This window comes from Scyliorhinus torazame, chromosome 4 (genome assembly GCF_047496885.1).
Source record: "Scyliorhinus torazame isolate Kashiwa2021f chromosome 4, sScyTor2.1, whole genome shotgun sequence".
NCBI classification, from domain to species: domain Eukaryota; kingdom Metazoa; phylum Chordata; class Chondrichthyes; order Carcharhiniformes; family Scyliorhinidae; genus Scyliorhinus; species Scyliorhinus torazame.
Window position 1 is genome coordinate 298,839,224 of NC_092710.1, and position 26,590 is coordinate 298,865,813.

Genomic DNA, 26,590 nt, shown 5'->3' on the forward strand with positions numbered 1-26,590 from the left:
ATTTCTGATCCACATCTCTAAATCACCCTCAATCCCCAGCCTCCGTATTTTTTGCAATAGCCTACCGTGGGGAACTTTATCAAACGCTTTGCTGAAATCCATATACACCACATCAACTGCTCTACCCTCGTCTACCTGTTCAGTCACCTTCTCAAAGAACTCAATAAGGTTTGTGAGGCATGACCTACCCTTCACAAAGCCATGCTGACTATCCCTGATCATATTATTCCTATCTAGATGATTATAAATCTTGTCCCTTATAATCCCCTCCAAGACTTTACCCACTACAGACGTGAGGCTCACCGGTCTATAGTTGCCGGGGTTGTCTCTGCTCCCCTTTTTGAACAAAGGGACCACATTTGCTGTCCTCCAGTCCTCTGGCACTATTCCTGTAGCCAATGATGACATAAAAATCAAAGCCAAAGGTCCAGCAATCTCTTCCCTGGCCTCCCATAGAATCCTAGGATAAATCCCATCAGGTCCCGGGGACTTATCTATTTTCAGCCTGTCCAGAATTGCCAACACCTCTTCCCTACGTACCTCAATGCCATCTATTCTATTAGCCTGGGGCTCAGCATTCTCCTCCACAACATTATCTTTTTCCTGAGTGAATACTGACGAAAAATATTCATTTAGTATCTCGCCTATCTCTTCAGATTCCACACACAATTTCCCATCCCTGTCCTTGACTGGTCCTACTCTTTCCCTAGTCATTCGCTTATTCCTGACATACCTATAGAAAGCTTTTGGGTTTTCCTTGATCCTTCCTGCCAAATACTTCTCATGTCCCCTCCTTGCTCGTCTTAGCTCTCTCTTTAGATCCTTCCTCGCTACCTTGTAACTATCCATCGCCCCAACCGAAACTTCACACTTCATCTTCACATAGGCCTTCTTCTTCCTCTTAACAAGAGATTCCACTTCCTTGGTAAACCACGGTTCCCTCGCTCGACGCCTTCCTCCCTGTCTGACCGGTACATACTTATCAAGAACACGCAGTAGCTGATCCTTGAACAAGCCCCACTTATCCAGTGTGCCCAACACTTGCAGCCTACTTCTCCACCTTATCCCCCCCAAGTCGCATCTAATGGCATCATAATTGCCCTTCCCCCAGCTATAACTCTTGCCCTGCGGTGTATACTTATCCCTTTCCATCATTAACGTAAACGTCACCGAATTGTGGTCACTGTCCCCAAAGTGCTCTCCTACCTCCAAATCCAACACCTGGCCTGGTTCATTACCCAAAACCAAATCCAACGTGGCCTCGCCTCTTGTTGGCCTGTCAACATATTGTTTCAGGAAACCCTCCTGCACACACTGTACAAAAAACGACCCATCTATTGTACTCGAACTATATATTTTCCAGTCAATATTTGGAAAGTTAAAGTCTCCCATAATAACTACCCTGTTACTTTCGCTCATATCCAGAATCATCTTCGCCATCCTTTCCTCTACATCCCTAGAACTATTAGGAGGCCTATAAAAAACTCCCAACAGGGTGACCTCTCCTTTCCTGTTTCTAACTTCAGCCAATACTACCTCGGAAGAAGAGTCCCCATCTAGCATCCTCTCCGCCACCGTAATACTGCTCTTGACTAGCAGCGCCACACCTCCCCCTCTTTTGCCTCCTTCTCTGAGCTTACTAAAACACCTAAACCCCGGAACCTGCAACATCCATTCCTGTCCCTGCTCTATCCATGTCTCCGAAATGGCCACAACATCGAAGTCCCAGGTACCAACCCACGCTGCCAGTTCCCCTACCTTGTTTCGTATACTCCTGGCATTGAAGTAGACACACTTCAAACCACCTACCTGAACGCTGGCCCCCTCCTGCGACGTCAAATCTGTGCTCCTGACCTCTATACTCTCATTCTCCCTTACCCTAAAACTACAATCCAGGTTCCCATGCCCCTGCTGCATTAGTTTAAACCCCCCCAAAGAGCACTAACAAATCTCCCCCCCAGGATATTTGTGCCCCTCAGGTTCAGATGTAGACCATCCTGTCTGTAGAGGTCCCACCTTCCCAAGAAAGAGCCCCAGTTATCCAAAAATCTGAAACCCTCCCGCCTGCACCATCCCTGTAGTCACGTGTTTAAATGCTCTCTCTCCCTATTCCTCATCTCACTATCACGTGGCACGGGCAACAACCCAGAGATAACAACTCTGTTTGTTCTAGTTCTGAGCTTCCATCCTAGCTCCCTGAAAGCCTGCCTGACATCCTTGTCCCCTTTCCTACCTATGTCGTTGGTGCCAATGTGGACCACGACTTGGGGCTGCTCCCCCTCCCCCTAAGGACCCGGAAAACATCCCTGAAGCATCCATTTTAACCCAACCCTTTCTTAACCTAACCTGGTCTGCCACTTTCAGGTGCGTCTCCTGCAACAAGATTATATCCGCCTTCAAAACCCGCAGATGCGTCCTCTTCACTGGCCCGTTTAACCCTCTAACATTCCAGGTGATCAGCCTGGTTGGGGGGCACTTCGCCCCCCCCTTTGCTGATCAGCCATCCCCTTTCCTTCGCCAGCCCCCCAGCTATGTGTCGCGCTTCATCTGGCCCGCCTCCTGGCCGGCTCCACCCATGACCTCCTCACTGTTGCCATGCCCAGTTTCCATCCCCGTCAGCAGAACAACTCCCCCCCCCCCCCCCCCGCCCTGCAGCAACACCATCCTATCACCTAACCCCTGCCCTAATCTAGCTATATGGACCACCCCACCTTGGCTCCCGTTGACTAGCTGCACTCAGCTAGCCTGGGGCTCCCAGCCTCGGCTCCAGCCCGTCTCCCACCCATTGTTCCCAGTCACACCTCGCCCCCCCCCCCCGCCCCCCCCTCCACACCACTTCCTCAGATCATCCCTAATTAAGCAAACACTCTATACAAGTCATAAACAACCCCCACAATAGCACAATTCAAGTTAAACAAGAAAAAAAAGAGATAAGAAATAACAGGCACTCTCAGTCCTTCCCATACAGACACAGAAAAAAATTGCACAAAGTTCCCCTGAAGCATCCATTTTAACCCAACCCTTTTAACTGTTTTCTTTATTAGTTCCCCCCCCCAGTCAAATTCCAACTACGCAAACAGCCCAAACAGGAAACATTCAGGTACACCACGCAAAAACAACCAAAAAACACACAAAGAAAGATACATCACAAAACGGGAGAGACACCACATATGCTTAAAAGCTCTAATATGAGTCCAAACGTCCTCAGCTCAGGGCCAGCCTTTGCTTCTTAACGAAGTCCATCGCCTCTTCGGGTTTCTCAAAATAGTGGTGCTGACCCTCATACGTAACCCACAGTCGCGCCAGAAAAAGCAGCCTGAATTTCACCTTGTTTTTATACAGTATCTCCTTCACCTGCCTGTAGCCGCCCCTCCTCCTGGCCACCTCAGCGCTCAAATCACGGTAAACACGCAGGGTGGCCTTGTCCCAAGTACAACTTTGTGTGCTCTTTGCCCATTGCAGCACCCGTTCCTTGTCCAGGTACCTGTGAAAGCGTACCACCATCGCCCGTGTGGGACCCCCTTGTCGCGGCTGCCTCACCTGCACCCTGTGTGCCCCGTCCACCACCGACGGGCGCGGGAACACCTCGTTCCCCAGCAACTTCTGAAACATACCCTCTACATATGCGGCAGCGTCCAGCCAGTCTGCCCCCTCCGGGAGGCCCACGATTTTCACGTTCTGCCGGCGCGATCTGTTGTCCAGGTCCTCCAGCCTTTCCAGAAGCACTTTTGACTGGTCCCTCAGCCTCCGAATTTCCACATCCACCCCGTTTGAAAGTCAGCTTGCTCCTCCACTGACTTCTCCAACTGCTGGAGCTTCTCAGCCTGATCATCCAGCCTTTTTCCCATCCGATCAATCGACTTCTGAAGCGGCTCCAAGTTGTCACGCTTCAGAGCCAAAAAGCCCTCCTGCATAGTCTGCGCAGCAGTGGCTCCATTGTGGGCTGGGCTGTCGGCTCCTTGCTCTGCACACCAGCCATGCTGGTCCCTCACAGCCTCCACTGAGCCCTTACTCGACCACTTCTTCTGCTGTTTACGGTCCCTCCGGCTTCTTAGGTCCATACAATTCTGTATGGGTCCTGTGCCTGAGTACTATTGCTTTCCAGTTCCGCATTCAAAAGCGCAAAAAAGTCAGGGGAAAAGGTCCAAAAGTCCGACCGAAACGGGAGCCACCAAATGTGCGACCTACTCCCTCATAGCCACCACCGGAAGTCCCCCAAGATCAACATCTTGACACCAAGTTGTTCCCAGTTACTGGCACCGGCCCGAGCAGCCAGCCCCAGCAAGTTCAACAATATATGAGGCTTTTTGAGACTTTTCTTTTAGCCTTCTGCTTCCCCTCTGCAGCCATGGCGTAAATAATTGCAGAATCCTGCCTGGGAGACTTCCACCTAACAGGGGTGAAGCATTGTGGCGGGGTGCAGCATGAAATGTCCAAGTCGTAATGATATTAAAATCTTTGCAAATGACAGTTTTGCATGGATCTTCTGGTGCCGGACCTCGATATTGTCGCCTGCAAGGGACTGGAGCATAGGGTCGGCATCAGCTCCGGGCACAAAACAAATGTTTTCCATTTCACGTGTGATATGCCATCAATGAACACACGACAAGTGGTGAACGTAACTGAGGCTTTAATAAACTAATCAGAAAGCCCCCTGGCCTCGGATCCCGAACTGAGGCAGCGGCGGAGACCAGCCACCTTTATACTGAGCCCGAGGGGAGGCGGAGCCAGCAGGCTGTGGTTTACTACATTACATATAATACAGTGGCAGTTTACCACAATACACCTATTATATACTACAGTGGTTCGGAGCCAGCAGGGACAAGTCCAGGCATGTAACAGTACAACAGAGCAGTGGTTTACCACATTCACCCCCTGTGGAAAAAAAAAGAGTCCAGCAGGGGTGAAGTGGACTTAAAGATCAAGTCTGTCGGAGGCCTTGACCTTCCGCCGTGATCGCCTCAGTCACGGCTGTGGTGTGATCACCGGTGTCGAGACCTGCGCGTCCGGGAGCGTGTTGTCCTCTTCTTCACCCAGTAGTTGAGTCGGTCGAGGGGAGGGGGGTGGCGATGTGTGGGCAGGGGTGGTGGTGATGGCCGCCGGTGGGCCTGCGGGTGCCAGACCTTGAAGTAACTGGCTAGTGGTGGAGGAAGACAGTGTAGATAGGGGGTGGTGGTGATGGTCGCTGGGGAACCTGCAGGTGCCAAATCCCAGAGGGAGACTGTGTCCTGTCACCCGTCATGATGTGCCACGTAGGCATATTGTGAATATGCATGGAGGAGCAGGACCTTCTCGACGAGGGGATCTGATTTATAGCTCCTCACTTGCTTCCGGAGGAGGATGGGCCCTGGGACTGTCAGCCAGGACGGGAGCGAGACCCTGGAGGTAGACTTCCTGGGGAAGGCAAACCTACGTTCGTGCGGGGTCTTGTTGGTGGCAGTGCAAAGGAACAATGGAGTGGAGCGCATCGGAGAGGACCTCCTGCTAGCGGGAGATAGGGAGACTTCTAGACCGTAAGGCCTGGAGGACGGTCTTCCAGACCGTCACGTTCTCCCTCACCACCTGTCCGCTGCCCCGGGGGTTGTAGCTGGTCGTCCTGCTGGAGTCGATGCCCTTGCTGAGCAGGAACTGACGCAACTCGGCGCTCATGAAGGAGGAACCCCGATCGCTATGGATGTAGGTGGGGAACCCGAACAGGGTGAAAAGACTGTGCAGGGCCTTGATGACGGTGGCAGAGGTCATGTCAGGGCATGGGACGGCAAAGGGGAATCTTGAGTATTCGTCAACAATGTTGAGGAAGTACATGTTACGGTCAGTGGAGGGGAGGGGCCCTTTGAAATCGATGCTGAGGTGCTCAAAGGGGTGAGAGGCCTTTACCAGGTGCGCTCTGTCTGGCCGATAGAAGTGCGGTTTGCACTTCGCGCAGACCTGGCAGTTCCTGGTCACGGTCCTGACCTCCTCGATGAAGTAAGGCAGGTTGCTAACCTTGATAAAGTGAAAAAACGGGTGACCCCCGGGTGACAGAGGTCATTGTGGAAGGCCCGGAATCGGTCTACTTGTGCGCTGGCACATGTACCGCGGGATATGGCATCTGGGGGCTCTTGAGCTTCCCAGGTCGATACAAGATATCGTACTTGTAGGTGAGAGCTCGATCCTCCACCTCAGAATCTTGTCGTTCTTGATCTTGTCTTGCTTGTGTATTGTTGAACATGAAAGCAACTGACCGTTGGTCAGTGAGGAGAGTGAATCACCTGCCAGCCAGGTAATGCCTCTAATATCGCACAGCTTCTACAATGGCTTGGGCTTCCTTTTTGATGGAGGAGTGTCGAATTTCAGAGGCATGGAGGGTACGGGAGAAGAAAGCCACGGGCCTGCCTGGTTGAGTGTAGCGGCCAGAGCAAAGTCCGATGCATCGCTCTCCACCTGCAATGGAATGGACTCGTCCATAGCGTGCATCGCGGCTTTGGCAATATCTGCCTTGATGCGGTTGAAGGCCAGGCGGGCCTCAGCCGTCAGGGGAAAAATGGTGGATTTAATAAGTGGACGGGCCTTGTCTGCATAATTGGGGATCCACTGGACAAAGTAAGAGAAGAACCCCAGGCATCTCTTCAGGGCCTTGGGGCAGTGGGGGAGGGGGAGTTCCAGGAGGGGGCGCGAATGCGGTCGGGGTCGGGACCTAGGATTCCGTTTTCCACAACGTAGCCAAGGATGGCTAGGCGGGTTGTGCAGAAAACGCATTTTTCCTTATTATAGGTGAGGTTCAGGAGTTTAGCGGCGTGGAGGAAATGGCGGAGGTTTTCGTCATGGTTCTGCTGGTCATGGCCGCAGATGGTGACATTATCTAAGTACGGGAACGTGGCCCGCAGCCCGTACTGGTCAACCATTCGGTCCATTTCTCGGTGGAAGACCGAGACCCCATTGGTGACGCCGAAGGGAACACTGAATGGTAGAGGCGGCCATCTGCCTCAAAGGCAGTGTATTGGCGGTCCTCCGGACGGATAGGGGGCTGGTGGTATGCGGACCTCAAGTCAACTGTGGAGAAGACTCGATAATGCGCAATCTGGTTGACCATGTCAGATATAGGGTGGAGGGGGTACGCATCGAGCTATGTGTACCGGTTGATGGTCTGACTGTAGTCAATGACCATTCGGTGCTTCTCCCCAGTCTTGACGACCACCATTTGGGCTCTCCAGGGGCTGGTACTAGTCTCAATGATCTCCTCTCGTAGTAATCGCTGGACCTCTGACCTGATAAAGGTCCTGTCCCAGGCACTGTATCGTCTGCTCAGAGTAGCGACAGGCTTACAGTCCGGGGTGAGGTTAGCGAAGAGCGAGGGTGGGGCGACTTTAAGGATCGCGAGGCTACAGACGGTGAGGGGGGGCCAGGGGTCCACCAAACTTAAACATAAGACTTTGGAGGTGGCACTGGAAGTTGAGCCCCAGTAATAGGGCAGCGCAGATATGGGGAAGGACGTAGAGTTTAAAGTTAGTGTACTCTACGCCTTGTACAGTAAGGGTCGCGACACAGTACTCACGGATTTCTACTGAATGTGATCCGGAAGCCAGGGAGATTTTCTAGGTCACGGATAACATTGGGAGGTAGCAGCGCCTTACCGTATCTGGGTGTATGAAGCTGTCTGTACTCCCGGAGTCGAAATGGCAGGCCGTCGCATGCCCGTTGATCCGGACGGTCATCGTAGATTTCGTGAGATGATGAGGCCGGGACTGGTCGAGCGTGATGGAGGCAAGCTTCGGAAGGTGATGGGTAGGCTGGTTGGAGATAGCGGCGGCCAGCGTACGTCCGGGTCAGCAGGGCTCCCGGGAGGCTGCAGAGTAGTCTCAAGATGGCGGCCCCCATGGGTCGCGCATGGCGGGTGGCATCGGAGATAGCGTCAAAGATGGCGGCTCCCATGGGTCGCACGTGGCGGGTGAAATCGAAGATGGCGACGAAGGTGGCGGCGTCCGTGGGTTGCACATGGCACATAGCGCGGCAGCTGGGGGCGGCCCTAACAGGCAGCAGGCAGCGCTGCTGGGCCTAGAAGTTTTCAGGAGAGATCGGGCGTGGCAGGCTTTCGCAAAATGGCCCTTCCTCCCATACCAGGTGCAAGTCGCGTTCCGTGCAGGGCAGCGTTGTCTGGGATGCTTACCCTGGCCGCAAAAGTAGCACTTCTGGCGTTGGCGGGTGCTGCGCGGCACAGGCTTGCGCCGCACCCAAGTCGGATGATGGCGGCGCCCATGAGGTCCATGAGGGTGACACGTGGTCGGAGGTGTAGGCCTCCATGTTCTGGAAGGTCACCTCCAGCAAGTTTGAGAGCTGCACTGTCTCTGGGAGGCCGAGTGTACCACCTTCTAGCAATCGCTGGCGGATGTAGCTCGATTTCATGCCTGTGACATAAGCGTACCTGACCAACAGCTCCGCGTGTTGGGTAATCGATACCGCTGGCAGTCACAGCTCCGGCAGAGTACCTGCAAGGCACGCAGGAATTCTGCTAGTGACTACCCAGATATTGTCGTCTCGTGGCAAGAAGGTGCCTAGCATACACCTAGTTTACAGACTTTACATATTGTCCCTTCAGCAGCATTATCGCCTCCGTATACGAGGGGGCGTCCCTGATGAGAAGAAAGACTTGCGGGCTCACCCGTGGGTGGAGGATCTGCTTCTTTTGGAGGTCGGTGAAGTATTCGGTGAAAGATCCGAGGTACGCTTCGAAGCAGCTTAGCCAGTGCACGAATGTTGCAGTGGCGTCGGCTGCCTGTGGGTCCAGCTCCAGGCGATCCGGCTTGAGCGATGAATTCATCTTACTAGTTTAGTTTATGAAATCGATATGCCATCAATGAACACATGACGAGTGGTGAACGTAACTGAGTCTTTAATAAACTAAACAGAAAGCCCCCTGGCCTCGGATCCCGAACTGAGGCAGCGGCGGGGACGAGCCAACTTTATACCGAGCCCGATGGGAGGCAGAGCCAGCAAGCAATGGTTTACCACATTACATATAATACAGTGGCAGTTTACCACAATACACCTATTATATACTACAGTGGTTCGGAGCCAGCAGGAACAAGCCCAGGCATGTAACAATACAGCAGTACAATACAATACAGTGGTTTACCACAACGCGTTTCACAAACCAATCGCGATTCTCGCTTCCAGCGTCTCGAGTGGAGAATCCAGCCCATTTTTTATTAATACTAAAAATAGTTAATATTTCATTCAGACACGTCAAGAATATTATGATAATCTGACAAACTCCAATAACTTCAGGAGATACATAGAACATACAGTGCAGAAAGAGGCCATTCGGCCCATCGAGTCTGCACCGACCCACTTAAGCCTCACTTCCACCCTATCCCTGCAACCCAATAACCCCTCCTAAACCTTTTGGCCACTAAGGGCAATTTAGCATGGCCAATCCACCTAACCTGCACGTCTTTGGACTGTGGGAGGAAACCGGAGCACCTGGAGGAAACACAGGCAGACACGGGGAGAACGTGCAGACTTCGCACAGACAGTGAGCCAGCGGGGAATCGAACCTGGGACCCTGGCGCTGTGAAGCCACAGTACTATCCACTTGTGCTACCGTGCTGCCCATACTTCTGAGAATTTTCCCATGCACTCACAGAATCACAGAATACTGTGATGGGCATCACGGTAGCATAGTGGTTAGCACAGTTGATTCACAGCTCCAGGGTCCCAGGTTCGATTCCCGGCTTGGGTCACTGTCTGTGCAGAGTCTGCACGTTCTCCCCATGTCGGCATGGGTTTCCTCCGAGTGCTCCGGTTTCCTCCCGCAGTCCAAAGATGTGTAAGTTAGGTGGATTGGCCATGCTAAATTGCCCTTAGTGTCCAGAAACGTTAGGTGGGGTTACTGGGTTACGGGGATGGGCTGGCAGCATGGGCTTAAATAGGGTGCTCCTTGCATGGGCCGGTGCAGACTCAGTAGGCTGAATGGCCTCCTTCTGCACTGTAAATTCTATGAACAGGTGGGAGGTGGATTTGAGACCAGGAAGAGATCAGCCATGATCTGATTTAATGGCGGAGCAGGCTCGAAGGGCTGAATTGCCTACTTCTGCTCCTAACTCCTATGTTTCTACTACAGTGCAGAAGATGCTCTTCGGCCCATCGAGTCTGCACCGACATATGAAAGGCCCGGACCTGCCCACCAAATCTCACTTGCCCAAACTTGGCCCATAGCCTTGAATGTTATGGCGTGCCAAGTACTCATCCAGATACTTTTTAATGGATGTGAGGCATCCTGCCTATGCCACTCTCCCAGGCAGTGCATTCCAGACCATCACCACTCTCTGGGTAAAAGGTCTTTCCTCAAATTCCCCCTAAATTTCCCACCCCTCGTAACTGACCATTCAACTAAGGGGAACAGCTGCTCCCTATCTACCCTGTCCCTGCCCCTCATAATCTTGAACACCTCAATCAGGTGCTCCAGAGAAAACAACCAAAATCTATCCAAACTCTCTTCGGAACTGAAAACCCAGGTAACAGTCTGGTGAATCTTCTCTGCACCCCCTTCAGTGCAATTACATCCTTCCTATAATGTGGCGACCAGAATTGCACACAATACTCCAGCTGTGGCTTCACCAAGGCTCTTCACAGCTTCATCATGACTCTCTACTTTTGTAATCTATGCCCCAATTGATAAAAGCAAGTGTCCCATATGCCTTTTTCACTGGCCTATTAACCTGCCCTTCTGCCTTCAGAGATCTATGGACAAACGCGTCAAGGTTCCTTTGTTCTGTGGAACTTCCCAGTGTCAGACCTTTCATTGTATACTTTTTTGCCATATTACTCCTTCCAAAGTGTGTCACCTCACACTTTTCAGAGTTAAATTCCATGGGCGCGATTCTCCGAAATGGAGACGAAGTGTTCGCGGTCGTTAATGCCGTCGCATTTCACGTCGGCGTGAAATGGGCGCGGGGCCAACCGATTCTAGCCCCCACAGGGGGTTCACGCTGCTCCAACCTCCTTTCCTGGCACCAAATGGGCACCGCGCCAACCCGCGCATGCGCGGGGGACTTCTTCAGCACGCCGGCCCCACCGCAACATGGCGTGGGAGTTCAGGGGCCGGCCGCGCAACAAAGAAGGCCCGGGGTGGTGGGGGGGGGGGAGACGACGGCCCGCCGATTGGTGGGCCCGATCGCGGGCCAGACCCCATCGGAGGCCCCCCCGGGGACGGAGCCCCCCTCCCCCCCACAGGCCACCTCCCGATCCTTCGTGCTGAGTTCCCGCTGGCAGCGGCGAGGGGTGAACGGCGCCGGCGAGGCTCTGTCGTTTCCGCGCGGCCGCTCGGCCCATCCGGGCCGTGCGACCGGCGCCCCGCCAAATGCGCTGGCGTAAATGGCGCCGATTCTCTGCACCTCAGTGAATCACGCACCAGCGTCAGGGCGGTGTGGCGCCGATTCTCCGGCCCGGCGCGGGGCTGGGAGAATCGTGCCCCATTTGTCACTTATCTGCCCATTTGATCATCCCGTCCATATCTTCCTGTAACCCAAGATGCTCAGCCTCACTACTAACCACCCGGCCAATCTTTGTGTCATCTGCAAACTTACTGATCCTACTCCCCACATACTCATCTATGTAATTTGTATGAATGACAAACAATAGGGGGGCCCAGCATGAATCGTCGTAGTACGCCTCTGGTTACTGGATTCCAGGCACTAAAACAACCATCACCTACCGCTAAGCCAATAATTACAAATTCACCTGATCAAATCACCCTGTATCCCATGTGCATTTGCCTTCTTAATAAGTCTCCCATGTGGGACCTTGTCAAAGGCTTTGCTGAAATTCATGTAAACTGCATCAACTGCACTACCCTCATCTATACACTTGGTTAGTTGCTCAAAAAGTTCAATCAAATTTGTTAGGTATGACCTCCCTCTGACAAAGCCATGCTGACTATCCTTGATCAAACCTTGCCTCTCCAAGTGGAGATAGACTCTCTCCTTCAGAATCTTCTCCAGAAGTCTCTCAACCACTGACATGAGATGTACTGGTCTGTAGTTCCCTGGCTTGTCTCTACAACTTTTCTTAAATTTTGGGTCAGAGCCCCGGCAATCTTGCCCCTTACTTCCCACAACAACCTGGTGTCATAATATACACCAGTATATCATGGTGCATCCACACTGATGGACACACAGCAAGACCAATCAACACACACAACACAGCAGCCAATCGCCAGTTAGAGCACACTCACTATAAAGACAGGGGGCATCAGAGTTCCTGCTCATTCGGGATGCAGCCTCCTAGAAGGACAGAGCTTACAGCTTACAGCACAGATCTTCACCATGTGCTGAGTGCATAGACTGGTTAGGACAGGCATAGGTCTTTAGTTTAATCTAACAATGTGTTAACCCACAGTGAAAGTATGTTCAACAGTTTATAACTTAATAAAATAGTGTTGCACTATTTTAAGTGTTGGTGGCCTGTATGTGTTCCATGGATCCAGAGCACCCAACACATCACCTGGGACACAATTCATCCAGATCTGGAGTTTTATCCACTTTTAAGCCTGCCAATATCTCCAAACCGTGTCGCTCCCTATGACAATTTGCTCAAGAACCTCACAATCTCTCTCACCGAGTTCCATAACTACCTATTCATTCTCTTGGTTGAAGACAGTTGTGAAATATTCATTCAACACCATACCAATGTCCTCTGGCTCCACACACAGATTTCCCCCTCGGTCCTTAATGGGCCCTACTCTTTCCCTAGTTCTCCTCTCTACAGTGATATACTTATAGAATATCTTGGGATTTTCCCTACTTTTACCACCCAGAGCTTTCTCATACCCCATCTTTGCTCTCCTAATTGATTTTTTTAAGCTCATCCTGCACTTTCTGTATTCCACTAATGCCTCTGCCATGTGACTTTCCTCATTTTCCATGAACTTTTCTAATACTCTTTCCAAGTGCCACTCAAGTATCTGTGGTCAGAGATATGGAAAGCTGCACAAGGGTTGCCCAACTGAGGCCTTCGAGTTTTAGAATTGACTCAGAAATACTGCTTTACATGATCTGTCTTAATCTGTTGACTTTGTAGGCATCTTTGAATAATGAACAAATAAGTTGCAGGTACTTGAGGGAAGGAGCAATCTTTGAGAGCCTTATATTGCTTTCATGAGCTATGAGAATATAATATTGGTTATTAACCACTGGAATCATGCTTCTCCCAGTACCACCAATGTTTTCTTCACTTGTTCCTGGCAGCTAAAGGTGGTAGGCACGTCACTGCAGTTCTTGTAACTGCATTCACCTTTCTATAGTCCACACACAAGCATTGGGTACTGTCTGGTTTAGGTACCATCACTAAGGGTGAGCTCCATTGGCTGCAACCCACTTCAATTATGCCATTTTTAAGCATACTCTCAATCTCTTTGTTAACCTGTGCCAATTTTAAAGGATTAAGTCTATATGGATGTTGTTTGATAGGAACAGCATTTCCCACATCTACATCATGTATAGCCATTTTAGTACTTCCCAATTTATCTCTACAAACTTGCCCATGTGATATCAATAACTCTTTCAGGTCAGTTTGTTTTTCCTCTGGAAGATAACTCAACAATTTATCCCAATTTTTAAGAACATCCTCATTTTCCAATTTAATTTGAGGTACGTCAAATTCACAGTCATCTGGATTTGGTTTGTCACTTTGAGTTAGAGTCATTAAAACCTTTTTCTCTCCTTCCCTTTCAAAGTACCTTTTAAGCATATTCACATGACACACTCGGTGAGTCTTCCTTCTATCTGGTGTTTTTGCCACATAATTCACTTAATTACCTCACTTAATTTCCTTTCAATCTGATAAAGTCCACAAAACCTAGCTTTTAAAGGCTCACCTACCACTGGTAACAACACTAAAACTTTATCCCCACTGACAAAACTACGAACTTTGGATTTCTTGTCCACTACCTGTTTCATCACATTTTGTGCAACTTTCAAATGTTGTCTAGCCAATTCACCTGCTCAATTTAATCGTTCCCTAAAATTTGACACGCAATCCAATAATATAATTTCCGATTTCTTATCCACCAATTTTTCCTTAATCAATTTAAGTGGTCCTCTTACCTCATGACCAAAAATTAGTTCAAAAGGACTAAATTTGGTTGACTCATTAGGTGCATCCCTAACAGTACGAATGGAATTCCTTTATCCCAATCCTCTGGATAATCTTGACAAAAAGCGCTCAACATTGCCTTTAATGTCTGATGCCATCTTTCTAACGCTTCCTGCGATTCTGGATGGTACGCAGTTGATTTAAATTGTTTTATTCTTAAACTATCCATAACTTCTTTGAATAACTTTGAGGTATAATTTGATCCTTGATCCGATGAATGTCTGTGGGTAGTCCATATCTAGTAAAGAATTTAAGTAACTCCTCCACAATCCTTTTAGCTGTATTATTACGTACTGGAATGGCCTCTGGAAAGCTAGTAGACACATCCATTATAGTCAAAAGATATTGATTCCCACTTTTTGTTTTAGGAAGCAGTCCTACCCAATCTATTAGGACACTTGTAAAAGGTTCCTCAAATGCTGGAATGGGCCTGAAGGGCGCTGGTTTTATCACTGCTTCAGGTTTCCCTATCACTTGACATGTTTGACATGATTGACAAAATTTAACTACATCTTTATGTATTCCAGGCCAATAAAAATGTTTCTGGATTTTAGCTTGAGTTTTCCTTGTTCCCAAATGACCTCCCACTGGTACCTCATGTGCCACTCGCAACACCTCCTTTCTATACCCTACCGGCAATACTACTTGATGAACTTCTGCCCACTTTTCATTCGCCTGCATATGTACAGGTCTCCATTTTCTCATCAAGACATCACTTTTACGGTAATAACACTCTAGTATACTCTCAGATTCCTCTTCCGTATATGCTTTCTGATATATCCGTTTTATTTCTACATCTTTCTGTTGTAACTCCGCCAATTTTCCTGAACTAAAAATATCCGACTCATCCTGGTTCTTGTTCTTTTTCAACCATCTGATCAAAAATCGTTTCTGAGGGCAGCACGGTGGCACAGTGGGTTAGCTCTGCTGCCTCACGGCGCCGAGGTCCCAGGTTCGATCCCGGCTCTGGGTCACTGTCCTTGTGGAGTTTGGACATTCTCCCCGTGTTTGAGTGGGTTTCACCCCCGCAACCCAAAGATGTGCAGGCTAGGTGGATTGGCCACGTTAAATTGCCCCGTAATTGGAAAAAATGAATTGGGTACTCTAAATCTATTTTTAAAAATAAATTTTTAAAAATTGTTTCTGATAATTGCACTTCAACTTCATCTTATTCTTTGATTTCTCCTCTTGTCTTAACCTGTGACTTTGCAACCTTGTTGCTACACAATCTGGAAAAATCCCGGGATATTCGTCCTTCAACACTTCAGTTGTCTGATTTTCCACTGGCTTATCAACCACAGTAGGCATCACTCCCACTTGCGATCCAGCTATATCATTACCCAAGATAAACTGTATTCCTGGACAAGACAGTTTCTCTATTACTCCTACTACCACTTCAACACTCTTCACTGGACTTTCCAATGTTACCTTATATAATGGAACGCTACTCCTCGCACCCTGAATTCCACATAATACCACCTTTTCTGGCAACATTCTTCTCAAACTACACAATTCCTCATCTCTTACCATTAAAGATTGACTAGCTCCTGCATCTCTTAAAATTGTGACTTCTTTACCTGCTCCTTCAGATACACATGAGTAAACTTTACCCACACAAGTAAATTCTTTAAAGACATCTGGCACCTTCATATCAATTACTTCTTGAACAGGCTGTGTAATCGTTTGCACTTCCTTCGCTTCCCTTGCGCTTTCCTTGACCACTCTAACAAACCCCACTGTCTTATCCTGTTTCATCACATCAGCCTTCCCAGTGCTTTTCTTCAACCACCAACACTGTGACTTTATATGGCCTAGTTTATTACAATGAAAACATTTGAAACTTTTCATTTCTCTTCCACTCTCCTGGATTTCTTTTTAAATCTGAGGTACACTCTCTTTATTATCTCCCATCAGATCATCTTTACCTTTATTACTTGAGTATTTCTCATGTCCCCAATTTCTATCGCTCACCGGCTGAAACTGATGTCGGAAACCAAGACTTGATTTATGAACTAATTCATAATCATCTGCCATTTCTGCTGCTAATCTCACAGTTTTAACCCTCTGTTCTTCCACATGAGTTGTCACTACATCAGGAATTGAATTTTAAAACTCCTCCAAAAGCATAATTTATCTGAGAGCTTCATACGTTTGGTCTATTTTTAAAGCCCTTATCCACCTATCAAAATTACTCTGTTTGAGCCTTTCAAACTCCATGTATGTCTGACCAAATTCTTTCCTTAAATTTCTAAACCTTTGTCTGTAAGCTTCAGGCACTAGGTCATATGCACCTAAGATGGATTTTCACCTCCTCATATGTTCCAGATACCTCCTCTGGTAGTGATGCAAACACTTCACTAGCTCTACCTACCAGCTTTGTTTGAATCAGTAATACCCATATTTCCTGTGGCAATTTCATTCGAATTCTCAAATGAAATGAAAAAGGCTTCTACCTCCTTCTCGTCAAACCTTGGCAATGCTTGGACATATTTAAATAGATCCCCACCACATCTTCGACTATGACACTCTGTCTCATTATCCTCACCAATCTCATCCAACTGTATGTTTCCCTTTGCGTCTGCCAATTTTAACTGCTTTTCATGTTTCATAGCCATTTTATGAAGTTCAAACTCTCTTTTTCCCTTTCCTCTCTATCTCTTTCTTTGTTTCTTTCTTCTCTCTCATTTTCTTTTTCCTCTCTATCTCTATCTCTTTCTTTGTTTCTTTCTTCTCTCTCTTTTTCTTTTTCTCTCATTGCATATTCAAGGTGCTTTAATTCTTTTTCATATTCAAATTGCTTAATCTGCAACTGGAGCTTTGCCATTTCTAATGAGTCAGAATGTATCTCAGGCAAAATTAAATGCTCAGCTACCGCGGTAAGTACCTCACCTTTTCGCATTTTGCCAGGCAATGTTAACTGCAATGCTTTTGCCAAATCTAAGTGTGCTTTTAGTCTCTGTCCGTAAGGTATTGCGTGTTACCGTGTCCACCCCCAAAAACTCCTGAGCCTCTGAAAGAGCCATTGTCCACAACACACTCCCCACTTAAACTAAAATGCCACACCTGAAAAGCAACCACAATATGCTCACCCCTCACTGTCTTTAGGTTTGTTAAGCCAGATCAATCGATAGATTTTTATCCCCCTTGAGCCCCCAATTGTTATGGGCCTGGGTTTACAGAACCCCAAAATGTTTCATGGAGTTCAATCGACCCACAACTTTTAATAGATTGTGGTGAGGGAAGCACATGACGTACTCTCCAGGTGTGATACAGCAGAAATGGACAAATGGTTTTTAAAACAAAAGAATGTTTATTCTATGAACTCAAGTTAACCTTTTAAAATCAAACATTGAATATTTTAACACCCATTACTTCAAAGATAACCCCAAAATACTACAACACTAAATAATCCTTCAAACTGTTCCCTTAAACATCCAATAGACTTCAAACCTTCAAAAATAAGAACACATTAGGTTACATTCAATATATTTATAGTCTTTGGATTGCAGACATCAACAGACCAGCTCTGTGTTTCTTCCTGCAGCTCACAGCAAAACACACAGACACTCCCAGCTGCCTTCTCAAACTGAAACTCAAAAAGGCAGAAGTGAGCTCAGCTCCCCCCACCCTCTGACATCACTTCAGCAATATGATCAGCTCCATTTCCTAAAGGTAATTGCTTAAACATCCATTTCTTAAAGGTACTTTCACATGACACTGCATACCACAAATAAATGATGGCAGAGAGGCTGGGCCCAGACGCTCAAAGAATTTCTCTCCCTTTCAGTAATACTACCACCAACTTAAGTACGAAGTCTTACAACACCAGGTTAAAGTCCAACAGGTTTGTTTTGATGTCACTAGGTTTCGGAGCGCTGCTCCTTCCTCAGGTGAATGAAGAGGTCTGTGACAGACCTCTTCATTCACCTGAGGAAGGAGCAGCGCTCCGAAAGCTAGTGACATCGAAACAAACCTGTTGGACTTTAACCGGGTGTTGTAAGACTTCGTACTGTGCTCACCCCAGTCCAACGCCGGCATCTCCACATCATGACCAACTTAAGTGACTACCAAGAAGGGAGTTCAGAAATAAAAGAAGGTTTTCCGAAACCCCTCTTTAGAGGGAGAATGCTTAATAGATACATCTCCTTTGCCTTGTGCAAACAAAAACTTATACAACCTGAAACAACTTAACTCTAATTTTTGGGGCTGTTCTTCAGCATTTAAAACTTGCTCTAATTCTTTTGGTGATGCTGCAGATGATCTGTTGCCATTCTACTATATTTGCTCCCAGGAATTCCTGGGAATTCCTCCTGGATTTCCCAGGATTTCCTCCTGCTGAGGAAGTGTGGGGAGGTGGGAAAAGAAGTAAGTGGTCTCATTGGGAACCTAATCTGCATTGGCAAGCACATCTAATCCAAGAAAATGAGTTGGAATCGAAGAGAGGAGGGCATAAAAAGCCTGCTGTATTTCTCCCTTGGCAGTGAATCCCATGTGCAGGAAAATCCAGGATTCTATCCGGCTGTGAGAAATGCAATACATTGTTTGTTAATGAAATATATTTCCATCCATATTGAATGGTGGGTGTTTGGTGTATGTTATAGGAGATTTGCTGATACATAGGTTATTCTTACTACCAAAGCAAAATAAATTAAGTTAATTAATTTACTTACCATCATTCACAGCATTACTCAACAAGAAGATATTATCAGGTGCAAAACCTAGCTCGATCATTACTTTACAATGATCCATTCTTTCTGGGAAATCATCGAGCACCCAACCCCCAGCCACAGGATAATCAGGATTCTTCACTTGACGTTCTTCACTAATCTGCAAAATAAGCAAATCATAAACTGTAGAGTACATTTCTTTCATTAATATTGCTGTAATTTTCAGCAATGACTGTGGTAAAATTTGCATCCTATTAATGGGCTGAACTCCAGATTTTCCACATCCCCGTGATTTTCCGATCCTCTGGGCTGGGATTCACACAGGCGTGGATTGGTACAAGTATTTACCAGTATGGTCCTGACATGATGGAACTTGTGGTGGTAGGTGCCCCCAAAGTCGATCGTCTATCACTCACAATGCTAATTCTACCCACTCCACGCCCAGCCTCCCTACTAGGCTCCCACATAAGACCCCCCACTAAACCCCCTCACCAGACACCCCCATCAGACCGCCCCATCAGATCCACCCATCAAAGACCCTCACCAGGGGAGTCGGGCTTGGTTAGGGGGCTGAAGCATTGCAGGTCAAGGGTCGCCCCTGGGCTGGGGGAGGGGCTTTTCATCTGTGAGGCCTTCAAACCATCTTTAAATATGGTGGATATCCATAACAGGGACAACTACAATGTTGGTTGTCTGTCCTACCAAATGCTTCCAGGACAGAGTCCTGCTCTTGGTTCTATGCTGAAGGTCACTTTAACCCCCTTTGACTGTGAGCAGCCTCTAGCTTCACAGCTGAAGGCTATTGATAATGAGGAATTGGCCTTGTTGGTTGGGAGAGCATGTCACAGCACTGCAGAGGCTGCAGCTGGTGTTTTCTGTGTGCTCCTGCAAAACTGCCTGAAGGTCTAGATTTTGCTTGCTGCTGCCCCTTTTTCTTCTTTCACCTGGAGGGATGCAAGAGGAGGATTTGGCTGGCCTACTATTGGATCGAAGATGGGGAGGGGTGTTTTTATCACCCCCTCCTATTGTAAGGACCCTCTTTCAAATCCTTATCTGATCCTGGTTTCCGTTTTTAATCCCCGTCTTGTAGGCTACCTTTTGCAGGCTACCTTTTAAACTACAGACTTTGAACCCCCTCCCTGCCGCTGCAAGCTATTGTTTGAACTGGTGCAGGCACACCCCATGATCCAGTGTGCTATGTGGCATAGTCACGTGTTGTCATTTTGATGGACCTGGCTAGCAGCCAATTGACTCTTTTGAAATTCCATGCTTTATCCATTTTTGATTCTGATTGGTGGGGCCCTTCAGGAGATTCTGGAACAGAAGATGGAGTTTCCATTTTACTTAAGTTCTGCTTAGATCTCAAGAGCCGCAGAAGCAAGGTTGAAACACTTGCACTAACAGCTAAGGCTGGCAAGTTAAAACATTATCTCTAACCAGCCAGGCCTGTGAAGTTTAACTTCTGATTAAAAGACTGCAAGCAGTCTCTAGCCAGGCCTGTAAAAGCCTAGCTGCTGTATGGAAGGCTGCGGAAGGCACAGTGCTGATAGCTCTTCCCTGAGATCTATAGAGGTCTGTAAAAAGGGCACTTTACTTTCTCTTCACTACAGTTAATCTTGATTTGCAGAAAGAGCAGACAGGCATTCTGGGGCAGAGCGGATGGAAAACCTTCTTTTAAATTCTTAGGTAGAGAATTCTAATAATATCTCAGTGAGACTGTGAGTCAGTCTGGTGGAGGTGAAGTGAAGGTGACTCTCCAGTTGAATTCCTGCAGCTTGCGAGGACTAATTGAAGACAGATTCTAAAAGAGCCAAACCACCCGATGATTTCAAGATCGCCGACTACAAAGACTACCACCTCAGCAGCAAGGATTAATCTCAGCCCTTTAAATCCCCGTTACTTTTAACCTTTCCTACCCGCCCACTGTATGCCTGTCTTATGTGTGTCTGGGTGGAGGGTGGGACGGGGTTTCGGGAATGGTTAGATGAGTAAACCATTGTTCTATTATTTCCATTATATGTTTATCTCTTCTCTCATTATAAATAAACAGTTTTTAAAATGTTTTACTCATAAATCTGGTGCCTTTAAGTAATTGGAACAGTTGACGGTCAAAGATCTCAGGAAAACATACAAATTATTGGTTAATTTACTACTATTGGGACTCCAGGGCCTGTGGAGCTGTTATTGACCGTGCACTAGCCCACAGGGAGAGAGTTGGGACTGTGTGTCTGCTTGCTGTTGCCCCTTCTGCTTCTTTAACCTGGAGGGAAGGATTTGGCTGGCCTACTGCCGGACTGACGAAGGGGTGCTTTTCTCACCCCCTCTGCTATGTTCTGTGTTGGTGTAACTTCATGGAATGATTGATCCTGCCTTGAGAGCCTGCTGCTTGAACTGCTGGGGGGTGGGGGGGGGGGGAGATTCCGAATGCTGTTTCTGCTACTTGGAAGCTGTGTGTCTGCTTGCTGCTGCCTCTTTAGCAATTGTTGCCTGGAATGAGGAAAAGGAGAGAGCGAGCTCCAACTACTGCCAGTGCTGGCGAAAGGAGCAGAGTGGTGGCCTGATTCAACTGAGCAACTTACTGAAGGTATGGTGAGCTGCTCTTGCAACCTGCTGGTGCTTTTATTGTACTGCTGACTGTTTAATGTTCAATGTCTGGAAGCCATGTAATTGTTAGCTACTGCTTCTTTTACTTCTGTGGCTTGGACCATGAACTGGGTGGAATCAGGTGATTAGATGCAGGTATTATAGGAGGGAAGGGTGGCAAGATTTAAAAATGTACGAGGCGTTTTTTACACAGAGGGTGGTGGGAGTCTGGAACTTGCGGCCGGGGGAGGTAGACGATAGTGAATTTTAAGGTTCTTGATAAATACATGAATAGGATGGGAATAGAGGGATATGGTCCCCGGAAGAGTAGGGTTTTTTAGTTCATACGGGCAGCATGGTCAGTGCAGGCTTGGAGGGCCGAAGGGCCTGTTACTGTGCAGTAATTTTATTTGTTCTTTGATTGGGTGGAGTTGGTGACCAGACACCGGTACCATATGAGAGGGAGGGTGGTGGCTTGCTTCAACAGAACAACTTGAAGGTTATGAAGCAATGCCTTTGAAGACTGTTGGTGGCTTTATTGTGCTGGTGACTATTAACAGTTTCAGCTTTGGAGGCCCTGCAAATTGCTGGGGCCTTTTCGCACTGTTGGTTGTTTCTGTTTAATGTGTGGATGCTGTATGCATGCTATTGTACTGTTGCTGTTTACTGGTTAAAGCCTGGAGGCTGTGAGCTTGTTTGTGTTGTGTTCTGTGACTTTCCATTGCAGTGATGTACACAGAACATCTGGTGACTTAACTAGAAAGATGATTTATTGATTAACATGTGGAAAGATAACAAACAGAATAGTATACAGCCAAAGAGAAAATGCTGGACAATCTCAGCAGGTCTGGCAGCATCTGTAGGGAGAGAAAAGAGATAACGTTTTGGTTCCAGATGACCCTTTGTCAAAGCTAAAAGACAGAGAAAGTGGGAAATATTTATACTCTGGAGTGAGAATGAAAGGTGAGTGATAGCCACAGAAACCTAGGGAAACGGGGTATACAGACTAGGTTACTATTTGAGTTCAGGGAACTCTCCTGGAACTACCCTATGTACGACTGTTCTGTTGTACGCCTTACTAACTACTGGCGAGTGTCTCACATCACGTGATCGATGTCTGATGCCACCAGCTGGTTGGAGGTCATATTGTTAACTATGTACAATACTATTCACACGCATATCACCGCAGTGTTTTGCTGGAAAGGTGGAGGGGGTCATGGAACGATTTGACTGGGCAACTTGCTGAAAGTGTGGAAGAACTGCTTTCGTAGATTGCTGGTGACTTTACTGTACTGTTCACTGTTTAGTTTCTGGCAACCATGTGCTTGTTTGTTGCCACCTCTTTTGCTCCTGTTGTCTGGAGCCAGGAAAGGGAAGGACTCAGATGACCTACAGCCAGTGCTAGAGCAGGGGAAAGGGTGGCGGACCAATTTGACTGAGCAACTTGATGAGTGTGTTGCAAAAATGCTTTTACAGATTGCTGGGGACTTTACTGTACTGTTCACTGTTTAATATCTGGAAGTCATGTGTCTGTTTGCTGCCACCTCTTTTGTTTCTGTGGCTTGGAGCATGGAAGGGGAGGTAGTAAGATGACCTACAGCTAGTGCTGGGGGAGGAGGACAGGGTGGAGGACCAATTCGACTGAGCAACGTGATGAAAGTGTTGAAGCAATACTTTTGCAGATTGTTGGTGACTTTATTGCACTGTTGATTGTTTAATGTGCATTTAGTTTACTTTGTATAAATGTACTGATGTGGCTTTATGTTGAAATTCTGTAGTGGAAAGGTGCTTGTGTGTGATATTCTGTACCAGAAAGGTGCTCATGTGTGTATGTCATGGCACCTTTTCCTTGTCGGTTGCTGGTTACTGTGATATATGGACTGTTCAGTATTGTTTGTATAAAGGTATTGTTGACTGTTTAATGAACAAAATATTCTTCAGTGGTTTCTCATGCATACCCATGCCATGTCTCAGACAATGATTACTACATCACATTTCGATCAAACTTTGAAACCTGAACAGTTTGCCTGAACTCTATAAGCGTAAGCACCATAGAGGCAGCAGCCAACAATCAAACATTCAAGAGCTAGGCTTCAGCACCTGGGATATCATCGTGACCAAAGGGTGAGTGTGTGGATCAGGGGCACCTAATGTGCCAAGCAGGGGTCTGGGGTCTAGAGGCTGTGGCTGGAGGTGAATGTGCAGAACGAGATTTTCCAGCACAGCTCTGAGAGAACCATAGAAGTTTACAGCATGGAAACAGGCCCTTCGGCCCAACCAGTCCATGCCGCCCAGTTTTTTACCATTAAGCTAGTCCCAGTTGCCCGCACTTGGCCCATAACCCTCTATACCCATCTTACCCATGTAACCATCTAAATGCTTTTTGAAAGACACAATTGTACCCGCTTCTACTACTACCTCTGGCAGCCCATTCCAGACACTCACTACCCTCTGAGTGAAGAAATTGCCCCTCTGGGCCCTTCTGAATCTCTCCCCTCTCACCTTAAACCTATGCCCTCTAGTTTTAGACTCCCCTACCTTTGGGAAAAGATGTTGACTATCTACCTTATCTATGCCCCTCATTATTTTATAGACCTCTATAAGATCACCCCTAAGCCTCCTACGCTCCAGGGAAAAAAGTCCCAGTCTATCCAGCCTCTCCTTATAACTCAAACCATCAAGTCCCGGCAACATCCTAGTAAATCTTTTCTGCACTCTTTCTAGTTTAATAATATCCTTTCTATAATAGGGTGACCAGAACTGCACACAGTATTCCAAGTGTGGCCGTACCAATGTCTTGTACAACTTCAACAAGACGTCCCAACTCCTATATTCAATGTTCTGACCAATGAAACCAAGCATGCCGAATGCCTTCTTCACCACCCTGTCCACCTGCGACTCCACCTTCAAGGAGCTATGAACCTGTACTCCTAGATCTCTTTGTTCTATAACCAGAAGTGGTTAGCACAGGAGGCCCTCGTCCTCGCCCGATTCTCATAAGACGAGGCTTTGTCCATCAGCTCACACCCTATCCCCAACTCTCCTTCCACCAATCCCCACTTCCACCTTCAATCCCCTCTTTCCCACCCAATCCCTCCTTCCCCCCCAATCGCCCTTACTTCAAATCTCTCCATGCCACCAATTCCCCTTATTCCAAATCCTTCCTGCCCATCCCACTCTTCAATTCCTTCAAATACCGGCAATCCTTCCACCCCATCTCTCCTTCATCCCAATCCCCCTTCCGCTCCATTCCCCTCCGTCTCACCCATCTCCCTCTTTCCTAATCCCGCCGCCCTCCCCCGCCCCCGCATTCCCCGATACTCCCTCACCAACCCCCATTCCCAGACTACCCTGTTACACCAAGGGTCTGTGTAACAACACCCCAGGCTGATGGGTCTGTGTCAGCACTGTAGCATGTCAATATGCAAGGCAGGAGAGTGATGATTGAAGGGGGGTCCTGAGATGAGACCCCTTAAAACCGGATAGCTAGGATAACACTAAAATCATTCTACATAAGTTAGTTTATTGAGTATTGAGACGAATCATAGAAAGTATGCCCAGTAATCATTAACTATTGAATATGTATTTTTAGAACATAGCAGTAACAAGGATTCAAACACTTTCCAAAAGCAGTGGCTTGTAATGCATGATGGGATTTAAGCTAGCTAACTTGCCCATGTTTTGAAGACAAACAGAATTATACAGAAATAGTGTGGTCAGCAGTCACACAGCTCAGTAAGCAGTACTTATCAGTAGCCCCAACATCCTGTCTCAAAAAATCTATGGTGTAAGGAGGAACCAACTTCAGTATCCTACACCCAGACGAACAATGGGGTAGGCAGACTGAGATAAGTAACATGGGAATGGCAGCAAAACAAAACATAACAGACAAAGTGTCTTGGTAAACAACAGGTGGCAGGATGGAGTTGAATAATGAGCTGTTCACAGTCATCATGTTGCTTAAAGTCAACGTCATTGATCAATATAAAAGTGATAGCTCCAAGGACTGGATCAAGTCCAACTGGGGTGGGCTATTGATTTTTGAAAAATTGTATAATTGGGGCGTCTGCACCAGTGTAAAGTAGGGTGGTTTGGGCATTTATCCAAATCATTCTCCCTCGTACGTTCACCAAGTTTGGAAAAATAAAGCCGTCTTAACTAGAGTTGATGGGCGGGATTCTCTAATCACGTGGCAGAGTGTCCACGCCGTCGAAACACGACGGCGTGAACGGGCCGACCCGATGACTAATTCTGGCCCACAAAAGGGGCCAACACGGCACTCGAGCGGTTCAGGCCGCTCCAGCTGCTGATCCTGGCAAGAACTGATCCGCGGGATCCGCGCATGTGCAGGGCACCGGCGCCAACGCACGCATGCGCAGTGGCTTCCTTCAACGCCCCGGCCCCGACGCAACATGGCGCAGGGCTACAGGGGCCTGCGCGGAATAAAGGAGGCCGCCAGCCAGAGAGGCCGGCCAGCCGATTGGTGTGCCCCAATCGCTGGCCAGACAACATCAGAGGCCCCCCACAGGGGTCGGACCCCCCTCCTCCCCCATAGGCTGCCCCCCGACCCTTCCACGGCGAGGTCCCGCCAGCTGAGAGCAGGTTGTGACAGGGCCGGCGGGACTCGCCGTTTTTACGATGGCCGCTCACCCATCCCGGGTTGAAAATCGGCGGGCCGGCGGCGTAGAGTGGCCCCCCACCAGCGCCACGCCAATGACGCCGATTCTCTGCTCTGCAGAGAATCGCGTGCCGGCGTCGGGGCATCATGGCGTGATTCGTGCCGGTCGCAGGCTTTCTCCGGCCTGGCCCCGGCTGAGAGAATCTCGCCCAATGTGTCTGCAGGCATTTGTGTTTAGCTATGCTGTAACTAAGGGGGAGGAACCCCACGTAAAAGCCAGCTCAATACGCAGTCCTTGAAAATGCTCCGACAATGATAACACACTGTGAGGTTAGCTCTAGTGCCCTTCAGTTTATGCCAAAGTCTGACTCTTGCCTGTCTGCTGATATTCCATTCCACCTATCTACAGATAGCCTCTGAGTTTACTTGCTCTGCCAGTGTTGGTAGCTCCCCATTGCCTGCCCCATGGTGTTGACATCCTCAGTGATGCTCCTCAGTGACTGGGCCATGCTCTGCAATGTTTTGGAAATATCCACCTGCATCTGGGACATGTCTCTCAGTGACTGGGACATGATGTCGAGGCCCTCAGCGA

At 48.1% G+C, this 26,590-nt stretch overlaps 1 protein-coding gene across 3 annotated transcripts in view; it reads right to left on the reverse strand.

The window, feature by feature from the left end:
• Positions 1 to 26,590, reverse strand: part of ak9 (adenylate kinase 9) — a 544,334-nt gene that overhangs the window by 303,363 nt on the left and 214,381 nt on the right. For all 3 annotated transcript variants that reach the window (XM_072499993.1, XM_072499992.1, XM_072499994.1), the window contains exon 17: positions 18,801 to 18,957. In XM_072499993.1, the coding sequence (XP_072356094.1) occupies positions 18,801 to 18,957 (157 nt within the window). The remainder of the gene's footprint in view (positions 1 to 18,800; positions 18,958 to 26,590) is intronic.